Source organism: Dreissena polymorpha, chromosome 11, assembly GCF_020536995.1.
Source record: "Dreissena polymorpha isolate Duluth1 chromosome 11, UMN_Dpol_1.0, whole genome shotgun sequence".
Classification (NCBI taxonomy): domain Eukaryota; kingdom Metazoa; phylum Mollusca; class Bivalvia; order Myida; family Dreissenidae; genus Dreissena; species Dreissena polymorpha.
In genome coordinates, this window is record NC_068365.1 from 12,162,941 (window position 1) to 12,175,629 (window position 12,689).

Here is a 12,689-nt window from a genome sequence, read left to right on the forward strand (position 1 = left end):
TGCTGTTCTATCGAGAGATGTGTCGAATGGTTTCAAATATAACGAATCGCAATGTAAATACTCTTTTTATTACGAATGATTACAAAGTGTATCTAAACGTATTGATAAATTGGGTCACGCAAACAATGTTCGTTTTTCCTCTAGCGATTAATAGTGCACATATGCGCATAAGCTTAATGTTGCTAATGTTAGGAAAGCGTTACGAAGCGTTCCGTACTCAGGAAAATAACTCGTTTTAGAATTGAAATAACATATTGTTATTAAAAGTTATTGTCGAATACCCCTTGGTCAGAGGTGTCCATTTTTGTTATCAAATCATATACCACTTACCCTCGGATATTGCACGACACTTGTAGAAAATTAATATCCGTTATATTAATTTATATGTATGCTTTATACTTTTTTTGCATACCCTCCATTAATTTGTCATTGAAACTTTATTAATTTGTAGTGTAACTTGAACAATTTAAATATAATTTCAAGCTCAGCTATGGCATCATATGAGTCGCGTTCTGAGAAAACTGGGCATAATGCTTATGGGTAAAGTGTCGTCCCAGATTAGCCTGTGCAGTCCGCACAGGCTAATCAGATACGACACTCTCCGCTTTTATGACATTTTTCGTATAAATGAATTCTCTTCTTATCAAAAATCCAATTACGGCGGCAAGTGTCGTCCCTGATTAGCCTGTCCGGACTGCACAGGCTAATCTGGGACGACACTTTACGCATATACATTATGCCCAGTTTTCTCAGAACACGACTCATATTGTCTTGTCGTGGAACACTTCCCGCTGGAGAGCTTACCCAGTACGCGTTTCTCTAACAATATCGCTTTGTTTGATGTGTTTGGACACCTAATATTTTTTGTCCTGTTATCCTCTTAGTTGCGACCTTTTTTGCACTTACAATATCAACGTGTCTATTGTGATCAACCAGTGTATCTTGGTAAGTGAAGTACCGCACCCTCATTAAGTTCTTACCGTGGATCGACTGTGGTACATCTTTGTAAGATGACATCACACAAACTATTGTCAATCGAAAAATCTCAATATGAAACATAATTTTCAATAAATGAAATATTTTTTTGCCAAAAAAGATCATTATATCAAATGGTCGGTTGAAATGATTCTTAGTATGCTAGCTTATGTTCTTCGTTTTCTTTACGCCAACCAATAGTTGCATTTAGCCTTCATTCGTCACGAGAGTAGGATTCAGTTAGATACACTACGCAAATGTTCGTGTTGTGTCGCACTAGGCCGTTAACCATCGCAACGATTGGCCATAAGATTGTCACCTTATATAAGAAATGTAACTGAACGATCGGTTTACCGGTTCAAATTTTCGATAACAAGTTAAACTGAACATTTGTTTAAATCAATTAAATGCATTTTGAAAGGGAAAAATTAAATTGATTTTATTTATAGCGTTTAACATACTGCCACATTACGTTATTGTCTTCATTAAACAACATGCCATGCCGACGACGGGATTCAATAATTTGTCAATAAATAATTTAATACAGCAATAAACCAGTACCTTATTTGTTACAAACATAAATTACGTTTTGTAAATTGGCAGTATCGTTTTGTCGTACTCGCCGCACACAATTAACTTGTGATATGTATCGAGTTTGGGCTATAAGCGGTAATTGTGAAGTTTTATTAATGCGCGATACAAATCAGAACAGAACATACCAATACTTTATTTCACGCAGGTATGTATGATACAACAATACATTGAGACTTTGGTCTGATTATTTGATGTTTAGTTAATCAATCTTCAAGACTGATGGCTCGAAAATAAAGTGTTTTGAAATACAATGGGATCAAAATTATCTTAGTAGGTTGACATCTTATGCAGTTGACGTCGTTTTTGCCGTATCAGACTTTAATATTTTTACCTTTAGTCGTCAACAATTCCTCAGATACCGTATGAAATAAGTCTTAATTAATTAATTGATCGAATATTTAAATGTATTTAATGACAAAAAGCACACGTTTACGTCGACCAGCAATCGAAAGAAACAACAGGAAGATTCTTACAGCAAGTTCATTTCAGACATTACAAAATGAAAACGGAATGAACAAAGAGAGAAAATAATTGCAAAACATTTGAGTATTTGATACGATGCGAACGAAAAAGGTCCCATCAAAACAGATACAGGATAATGGACATTATTAACTTGTCTATTTATTATCATAATGCGTTTACACAAAAATAACAAAGTAAAATATTTGTAAAACATAGCTTTGCAAATCGCATATATAAATAACGTTTATTTATAATATATAATGTATCACAAATATGACGTTGTCGCTTATGAAACCAAACGTTACCATAATAAATTACTTTCTTTTTTTGAATTGAGTTCATGTAGCTGCAATATGACGTGTTTGAAACTATACTTAAACATTTTGAAGTGTTTTAGTTAAACGGTTAATTAACCGTTTTAGCGATAGGGTACCGGCCATGCAAATAAGCTGATTTCAACCACAAAATTTGCTCAATCTTAACGCTAGCTTAAGGAACGCTTACGAAAGCCTGTCAAATATGTGTACGTGTAAAAACGCATTAAAAAAATTGGTCGACGAAAAATTTTTGGTCTCAAAACTTTATCGTGTTCAAGATTTCCGACCAGCACAACTTACCGCAGGGGAAGAAACAGTGACAAGTGCATCAAATCTAACGCCAATAACGGTGTACGCCGTATATGCATGAGAATTAAAATTTGCTCAAGTGCTAATATTCGTCAGTTGACGAATGGGGGGGGGGTTGTCTTTGAATCAAATCAAGTTAATTTAAAGATGTAAATGCATGCGTTGCAAAATTAGTAGTAGTAGTAAAGGGCTGTAAAATGTAATGTACACTTAATTATGTTATACGCAAGCGCACTATTGATAACGGTAATGTATGGGTGTAAAATCCGTATTGTACTGAGCGACTTTGTTGGGTCGTGAGTTGGAATCAAGTTGAACCGTGAATTATAAAAAAAACACAATTAACAAGGTATTTAATATCGAGTAGTTAATTAATAGTTTGTTATTTGTGGTAAACAAAAAATATATGTAAAAGTGAATTAATATTGAAAGCGTGTCAATATTTCAAGGGAAATGCCACCGATGTGCTCCTTTGAGGACTTGATTGATGGATACACTCTTAACATTTATCATTTTAATATTCATTTTACAACTATATATATTTTATATCAATTTAACTCGAAATCAATCCATCAGTTTGTGAAAAGGTATAAAGATTGAACTTATCAAGATAAGTGACCTTATCCAGACGGTTAAGTTAAATGTTTTTAACATTCAAGTTTGAATTCAATAATGACAACTCAGAGTCGCTAGAAAGACTGTTATATATGCATTATATCCCTTATATTACGTTGTTCAGCTCTATTAGGCCAGCTTTATGAATAAATCGTTTAACGAGACATTTGTGAACATTTATTTCAGGTGGATATGAAAATAAAAAAAAATTGCTTTAAAAGGTCTCGTAAGAAGTAACAATCAAAGAGGGAGGTAGGGCGTGATTTGATCTACTTTGTTGTTTAAAGAAAAGTGATAACAACTGGGTAGCAATTAGCATCAGGCAGATCCTGCCTATGAGAAGCGTGGGTGTCTTTAATTATGCTAAATAGAACTAAATCATATCAGATGCAAAATAACAAGCATAATTGAATACTGAAATATGGCATAGGATAAATGACCACAACTCATGCAGAAGCAATACAGCATTGCAAAATATTCAAATACTTCAGGTATAAAATATAGAGTTAATATGGTTTCTAGAAAAGGGACACATTATAAAAAACACAACTACTAGGACCCATAAGGGCATACTTTTAACAGCTCAACATGACGAGTTTACGGATGACACATACTAGATCTGTTACATCACTACCTAGCATGGCATTTTGCTTAAAAAATATGCAAGTAAAAGGGTAAAAACATATACAGACTAGATATTGGATAGCATAAAAATGTTAAGCTTGACTGGAAAGTCCTGTGCATACAAACATACATAAGTCAAATGCATGATTCTCGTGATGAACATTTAAGGTCAATTTGATTTTAAAGAAAACAAACTAAACCCCATATGGGTATAATTATAATAGCCCAACATGACACGTTTACGGATTACACATATGTGTTACATACACGAAAATAGATAGCGTCAAAACTTGCTTTAAAAATATTTGCATACAGAAACATCTAAACAAGTAACAGACTAGATATTTGATGATGAAAAGATGTAAAGTTTGACTAGAAAATCATTTGCCTGCCTAAAAGAGATTTAATTTAAATGCATGATTCTTGTCATGAAAAACACGAGCTGTGTTTGTGAAACACAATTTTCCGTACTGTATTTTGAAGCCACAGAGCAGCTTTTTAATGGAAAATTGTTGAGTCCAAGACCCGTAATTTCATTAAAAATAAATTGACCGAAACAGAACTTGAACTTGATCTATAATTTATGGAGGTACACTCACACAACAAAAATAAAAGCTCAATATCTACAAACGTTAATGAAACAAGTCCAAGTGCAACGTTGTTCGATGTACCAATAAGGTACACAACTTGACGACGTTTTCATTGAGATTTATTTTTGTTCTTCAAACTTGAACAGATCATTTACAAAAGTCCCCAAACTATCTAGTCAACAGTATACATGCGAGGCCTAATTGCTCTCTCGTTATTAACACTACTGGGTGGGGATGTGGAAAAAAATCCCAGACCAACCACGAAGAACACCAAACAGCTAACACTTCCCTTCGCTGAGGTGCCAGCGTCAGCGTCGGAAACGCCACCACAGCCGTCCTCGTAACGTACTGCAAGAACCAGAGCCAGCAAAGCAGATAATGATTCAGAGGTAATGACATTTTACGCGAAATGAAAGTGGAAATGAAAAATGATCTCTCCTCAATAAACAGTAAAATAAACGATATTTGTAGCACTCTGAACACATTGAAAAACGAAAATGAGCAGTTACGGCAAGAGAATACAAGTATGAAACAAGAGCTTTCAAATTTGTCATCCAAATTAGACCGACTCGAAGGTCATTCACGCAGGAACAATTTACGTTTTCTTGGTATTGAGGGGCGTGTCAGTGAGAGCTGGGAAGAAACTGAACAGAAGGTGCGACATTTTATTTCAAGCACTCTAGGGCTAAATGATATGCATGCGGTTGAGATTGAGAGGGCTCATAGGGTTGGAAGTCAGCGATCGGACAGCTGCACAATAATTGCACAATTCTCCAAATATAAGGACCGAGAGACCATCATTAAAAGGGCGCGTCAAACTCTAAATGCACAATCTCAATTCTCGGTACTGGAGGATTTTACGGAAAGTGTCCATTACACAGACGACAATTGTCCCGTGCACTAGTCGAAGCCAGAAACGAAGGCAAATTCGCATCGCTACGCTTCGATAAGCTTGTGATTGACGGTGATGTGTGCAGGTTCAACGAAGTTACACAATCAGTCGAGCGCATAGGCCAGTCGGGGACGAATAGCGCGGATAGTCAACAACAAGGCCTGCACACAGGGAATTATCGCCGAAATCATGGAGCGAGACAAGATGGGCAATCGGAGACTTCACGCAACGCTGATCGTCAGCACAGTGGTCAGCATGGATTGCGGAATGTCGCAAACAGTGTATCACGTGACCATGGAGCAGAGGTTTATAGCCAATCGGAGACGGACTTTCATTCGCAGGGCGAGGCAGGGAATGGTATTGACTAGGAAGTTGGTCAAGGCCCCAACATAAACATAAATATTTGCACGTGGAATGTGTGCGGGTTGAAGAAGTTTGTAAATAATTGTTCTGTTTTAAATATCTTATCAAATTTCGATATTTTAAGTTTTCAAGAGACGTGGGGAGATAGCAATGGGCAGTTTAATGATTTATTAGAGGAGTATTGTTGCTTTGATAATGTCAGAGTAAGGCAAAGTAGAGCTTTACGAAACAGTGGAGGCATTTCAGTTTTTGTAAAAAGTCACTTGACATAAGATGGCTTGGTTACACGAATCTGTTCATATTTTGTTGATTGTGTTGTACTTCATTTAAAAGTAAGCTGTTTCAATTGTTTATCTGACATTATTTTGTATATTGCGCATGTATCACCAGAAGGGCCACCGATATATGAACACAGAGATGATATAAACGGAATAACCTATATAGACGAAAAGCTCTTATTGTTAAAAAATATGTTTCCCGATTGTCTCTTATATCTGGCAGGTGATTTAAATGCTATAACTAAAACTACGCTTGATTACATTCCTGCAGATAACGTTGACTTTATTTTTAATTCAGAGGTTGACTACGATATGGATTGTTTTGAGCTGCCTAGACATAATAAGGATACACTTTTTAATTCGTTCGGGCATACTCTAACGAAAAAAGAAATTTAAAAGTAACGTGTAAAACCCAAAAGGAAAATTTCCAACTGAATATGAGAAATAGGCTATGCCAGGCGTCTAGTAATCTAAATTTATTTTGGCAAACAATTAAAAGTGCAAAACCTTCATATTCTTGTTATCAGCAACAAATCAAACAAATTGATTCGCTAAATTATTTTAATCAATTATTATATCGAGAAAACATGCTATTAATTAGAACATCTGAAGAAGCTGCTTTACCTGAATATGATTAAGTTCCAAATAGCCCTATAACACACGAAGAAATAATGAAAAGTATTAAAAAATTAAAACTGGAAAGGGCGCAGGGGTTTGATGGTATAGGTGCTGAGTTTTATAAAAACACCGCTAATGTTATATGTCCTGTATTTTGCTCGATTTTTAATCAAATCCTAAATACAGGAGTATTTCCTGACATGTAGGGCGAAAGCATTATTGTTCCCTTACACAAAAACGGTTCTAAAATGGAACCGACAAATTATAGAGGTATTTCATTGATTAATGTTATGTATAAAATATTTGGAAATATTGTAAATTCACGACTGTGTACATGGTCCGAATAATTTGGTAAAGTAGACGAGTCGCAATCAGGTTGTCGTAAAGGTTATTCTACAATGGATAACATTTTCGTCTTACAAAGCATGGTTCAAAAATATATAACTAAGCCAGGAGGAAGATTTTATGTCTTATACGTTGATTTTCAAAAGGCCTACGATGGGATATTGCACTACAAACTATTTGATATAATGCAGAAAATAGGTTTAAAAGGAAAACTATATAAGGTCCTTGTCTCTATGTACTCAAATTTGCAGAGTCGCGTGCGTGTCATAAATAACAATGTCACTACTGATTTTAAGTGTAACATCGGTACACGGCAAGGGGACGTAACTAGCATGATCATTTTTAATTTATTTATAAATGAATTATCCCTTTGCCTACGTGACCGAGGCCATCAAGATTTTTTCATTACTGAAGATATTCCAAAAATACAGTGCATATTATTTGCGGATGATGTAGCGAGTCGCTCTGAAACCGCTATAGAACTACATCGTCAATTGAATAGTTTTTTTGATTTTTGCCAAATAAGTGGCATGACTGTAAATGAAAAGAAAACCGAAATAATTGTATTTAGAAATGGTGGCCCATTACGGTCATATGAAAATTGGTTCTATAATGGAAATCGTGTAAATGTTACCTCAGTGTACAAATACATGGGATTAATGTTTACTCCTAAATTAAGTTGGTCCAGGGCTAAAGCTAAGTTGGCAATGCAAGCGAAAAAATCCATTAATGCGATAAAAAGCTACCAAGGATATTTTCGAAAATTTGAGATTCAAGAATATTTCAAACTTTTTGACTCAATGGTAAAGCCAATCCTTACATACGGGGCGGAAATTTGGGGCCATACCGTTTCTGAAAACATAGAACAAGTTCAGACTCAGTTTTGCAAAGAATTTCTTGGTCTAAATAGGTCAACCATCAGTTGTATGGCTCTAGGGGAGGTTGGTAGATTAAAATTATGTTTAGATTATCATTTTAAGTGTATAAAATACTGGTGCAAAATAATTCACATGCCATTACATAGATACCACAAAAACTGTTATAATATGTTGAAACGCCAGGATAAAATCGGAAGGACCAATTGGGTTACTTCTGTTAAAAATCTGTTATTTAACTATGGTTTTGGTTATATCTGGGTTTATCGGAATGTTGGTAATGTCGATGTATTTTTACAACTTTTTAAAGATCGCCTTATTTGTTCTAACAGGCAAAAATGGTCAGGAAGTTTATTCGACTCGTCAAGACGCGAAACAAATAGAATGTATAAATCATTGCTCGAACCAGAAAAATATATTTCGCTTAAAATACCAGTCTACTATAGAAAAGCACTTGCAAAGTTTAGATGTTCCAACCATAAGTTTCTTATTGAAACTGGACGACATGTTGGTATAGCACATGATCTTAGATATTGTACACATTGTCTAAATGTAGAAAACACTTTTGCTTTTGAAAACGAGTTTCATGTATTTTTTCATTGTTCTAAATTCCACGAAGAACGTTACATGTACCTTTTTTTCTTGGTATAGTGGAAACAGAGAAGAAATCGATTTTATTAATCTGATAAAAACGAAAAATGATCTAAAATTGAAGAAAATACCAATTTTCATATATTATTTAATGCGCAAAGCACAAACATAAATTAATTAAATTAATTTAATTCAATTAAATAGGAATTCGAATGTTGAAACTAAATTAACTACAAAACAACATTTTTCCGCGAACTGCAATATAATCAAACAACCAGAAGATTAGTTCAGTAAGAATTTTTTAATCATTAGAAATGCAAACGGAGAGAACAAACAAACACAATCATTAAAAAACAATCAGTCGAACTTAAGCGGCCCATGCAAAAGATTCATGAAAGTAAACATAATAATTTGTTCATTTCTTATCCATATGCTTTTACACAGGAGAATTATACACACAGTCTAAAATACATTCGCAAATCCATTATATATAAATCAATAATACATGTTATATCACGATCATAACATGGTCGCTTTAAAAATACTATTGCTTTGCAACAAAAAAATCGTGCTAGAAAATAAGGACCGACTTGCATGAAAGATTGACCGTCGCGTAGAAAAGAAGTACCGTCGTGTAGAAAGAAGGTATCGTCGCGTAGAAACGAAAGACCGTCATGCAGAAAAGATGGACCGTCGCGTAGAAAAGAAGAACCGTCGCGTAGGAAGGAAGTATCATCGCGTATAAACGAAGGACCGTCGCATAGAAAAGAAGAAACGTCGCATAGAAACGAAAACCCGTCGCCTGAACTGAGGTTCCACCAAGTGCAAACTTAGTACCCACGCGTGTAAGCTAAGTAACGTTGTTTGGAAGCAAAGAACCGTGGCGTGGAAATGAAGTACCGTGGCATTTACAGGGAAATGTCGACTCAAGGAAACGATGAACTGCTGGATTTGAAGAAAAATAAAATGTCTCACTCCAGATATACAGCGCGTTAAATTGTTTGTTTCTATAAACTGGTTTTAAATAATAAATCTTTCACCAGAAGCTGTTTACGTTTATAATACCATCGTAGTGCAAAGTTTAAAACTAAAATAATTCAATGATTACTTGAGTTACCACATTTGACATTTAACTGAGATATGTGAAATCTGGTTAGTCTGCATACAGTTCTTGATGATTTTATTTACCAACTAAAAAAAGCAAAACCTTTACACATAACGGTTATCCCCGGATGAAAACTCAATGCCGCGTGATTACGGGTGATAAGCATAGAATGTAATTCGATGTAAACATTTATATGTGCATGTTACAATCAGCGAGCTTATAAATACACATTAGATACACTAAAAAATAAACCAATCGTCATCCTCTTTCTCGATCAGCCGTTCTTTCATAATTTTGATGCGAATATCGCTAGGAAGCTCGTTAAATATTGCTAAACATTGTCTATTATCTCCTATTGGTCTGCGTACGTATTTGGGATCCTCGTCCGGTTCGTCCACATAACCTAATATCTTCTCTTTATCTGTATCACTTATAAGGTAGATAAATGAACTAAACTGGGAAATCGTCCGAATCGCCTGATCAGTTATTTCACAGAAATCAAGGTGATTTGCCGTCTGAAGTATTTGTAGACAAACTTTGATGCTCGATATTTGGGTAGGTTCAAGTTGTTTTTTTGCCAACTTGCTGCATTCTGTCAAAAAGGCACCCAATAGGACCTTGCTTTCCTGTACCAATGGCCGAACGTCGTATTTGTGTGCTATGGGAACCACATATAGCACATTGTTAACTGTAATTCACAAACGAAAATTTAGCGTGAAAAATACTGATCCTGGGAAAGGATATTTGCAAGTAGGTCATTAAAAATGTTCAAATTTAAATAATATGGACAAACACGTATTTTAAACTTTAAATCTCTTCATTTAGAAACCGCAGTGGATTGACTTCGAAATGAATGCATTTTGACTGAATTGTGACTTATCTGGCACAGCGTAACAAAACATATTGTTCTTATTATTCATATTGTTTAGCATACGGATATAAGAAATTAACAATCTGTTAAATCACATGGGAATCAGAATTGTCAATAATTCAATTATTCCATGCGTTGCCATGGAGTCCACATTCCTTGATTATTTCAGTTTAAATATTAATGTTTAGAAACGTACTGTTCAGGCGTTTGAGCGTCCCTGGATAGCAGCAAAGCAAAAACTCCAGGAAATCATCTTTGTTAAAATCTGTTATCTCCAAACTGAAAGAATTGACCTCTACACAATGGCATTTGAACATCGTCTTGAAGACTGATGAAATGTGGCGAAGAAACACTTTAGACACATACAGCTTTTCATTGTGTTCAAATGTTATCGTAATTTCGTCTCCATATTCCCCCGGCTGTTCGAAAGGATTGCTTTCAGCAACAGATTTTGCAACATTTTGTGGCGATTCTTCAGACATAATGTCTAAACACGTTCGTTTTGACAAAACGAAATACACAAGCGGTAGTGGAAATCCAATACTTCAGTGCGTTTAATCTATCTAGTTGTAGTAGGAATATAAATGTTAAACATGCTGTTCTATCGAGAGATGTGTCGAATGGTTTCAAATATAACGAATCGCAATGTAAAGACTCTATTTATTACGAATGATTACAAAGTGTATCTTAACGTATTGATACGTTTGGTCACGCAAACAATGTTCGTTCTTTCCTCAAGCGATTAACAGTGCAAATATGCGCATAAGCTTAATGTTGCTGATGTTACGAAAGCGTTACGAAGCGTTCCGTACTCAGAAAAATAACTCGTTTTAGAATTTAAATAACATATTGTTATTAAAAGTTATTGTCGAATACCCCTTGGTCAGAGGTGTCCATTTTTGTTATCAAATCATTCGTGACTTACTCCCTTACGAATATATACCCCTTACCCTCGGATATTGCACGACACTTTTAGAAAATTAATATTCCTTATATAAATTTATATGTATGCTTTTTACGTTTTTTGCATACCCTCCATTAATTTTCATTAAAACTTTATTACTTTGTAGTGTAACTTGAACAATTTAAATATTATTTCAAGCTCAGCTATGGCATCATATGATTCGCGTTCTGAGAAAACTGGGCATAATGCTTGTGTGTAAAGTGTCGTCCCAGATTAGCCTGTGCAGTTCGCACAGGCTAATCAGATACGACACTTTCCGCTTTTATGACATTCTCGTTTACATGAATTCTCTTCTTAGCAAAAATCCAATTACGGTGGCAAGTGTCGTCCCTGATAAGGGACTGCACAGGCTTATCTGGGACGACACTTTACGCACATTCATCATGCCCAGTTTTCTAAGAACACGACTCAAATGTTAACGCACATGTACTAAGCCCGGTTATTCCACAGCGATGCTTAAATACACATTTTGTATCAATGGAATTAATGAATTTGATTACATCATAGTCTTAATCAAGATTTCATTCTCATTCACAGGCTAATCTGGGACGACACTTTACGCATATGCATTATGTCCAGTTTTATCAGAACACGACTCATATTGTCTTGTCGTGGAACACTTCCCGCTGGAGAGCTTACCCAGTACTTAAGCGTTTCTCTAACAATATCGCTTTGTTTGATGTGTTGGGACACCTAATATTTTTTGTCCTGTTATCCTCTTAGTTGCGACCTTTTTTGCACTTACAATATCAACGTGTCTATTGTGATCAGCCATTGTATCTTGGCAAGTGAAGTACCGCACCCTCATTAAGTTCTTACCGTGGATCGACTGTGGTACATCTTTGTAAGATGACATCACACAAACTATTGTCATTCGAAAAATCTCAATATGAAACATCATTTTCAATAAATGAAATATTTTTGCCAAAAAAAGATCATTACATAAATGGTTGGTTGAAATGATTCTTATTATGCTAGCTTATGTTCTTCGTTTTCTTTACGCCAACGAACCGTTGCATTTAGCCTTCATTCGTCACGAGAGTTGAATTCAGTTAGCTACACTACGCAAATATTCGTGTCGTGTCGCACTAGACCGTAAACCATCGCAACGATTGGCCATAAGATTGTCATCTTATATAAGAAATGTAACTGAACGATCGGTTTACCGGTTCAAATTTTCAATAACAAGTTAAACTGAACATTTGTTTAAATCAATTAAATGCATTTTGAATGGAAAAAATTAAATTGATTTTATTTATAGCGTTTAACATACTGCCCCATTACGTTATTGTCTACATTAA

At 35.1% G+C, this 12,689-nt stretch overlaps 1 protein-coding gene across 1 annotated transcript; it reads right to left on the reverse strand.

Annotated features, from left to right (window-relative positions):
• Window positions 1–8,773: 8,773 nt before the first annotated feature.
• On the reverse strand, window positions 8,774–10,972 carry LOC127850953 (uncharacterized). Its single transcript, XM_052384358.1, has 2 exons — window positions 10,621–10,972; window positions 8,774–10,241 (listed from the first exon to the last, which is right to left on the reverse strand). Exons 1-2 carry the CDS (start codon window positions 10,904–10,906, stop codon window positions 9,793–9,795), a joined length of 735 nt encoding a protein of 244 aa, XP_052240318.1. The 5' UTR covers window positions 10,907–10,972; the 3' UTR covers window positions 8,774–9,792.
• Window positions 10,973–12,689: the final 1,717 nt, after the last annotated feature.

Bases quoted from the DNA above. Each gene is read 5' to 3' on its own strand.
- LOC127850953 (XM_052384358.1), bottom strand. From the start codon at position 10,906: ATGTCTGAAGAATCGCCACAAAATGTTGCAAAATCTGTTGCTGAAAGC. The intron at 10,242-10,620 runs GTACGTTTCTAA...TGTGAATTACAG, and splicing joins GACGCTCAAACGCCTGAACA to TTAACAATGTGCTATATGTG.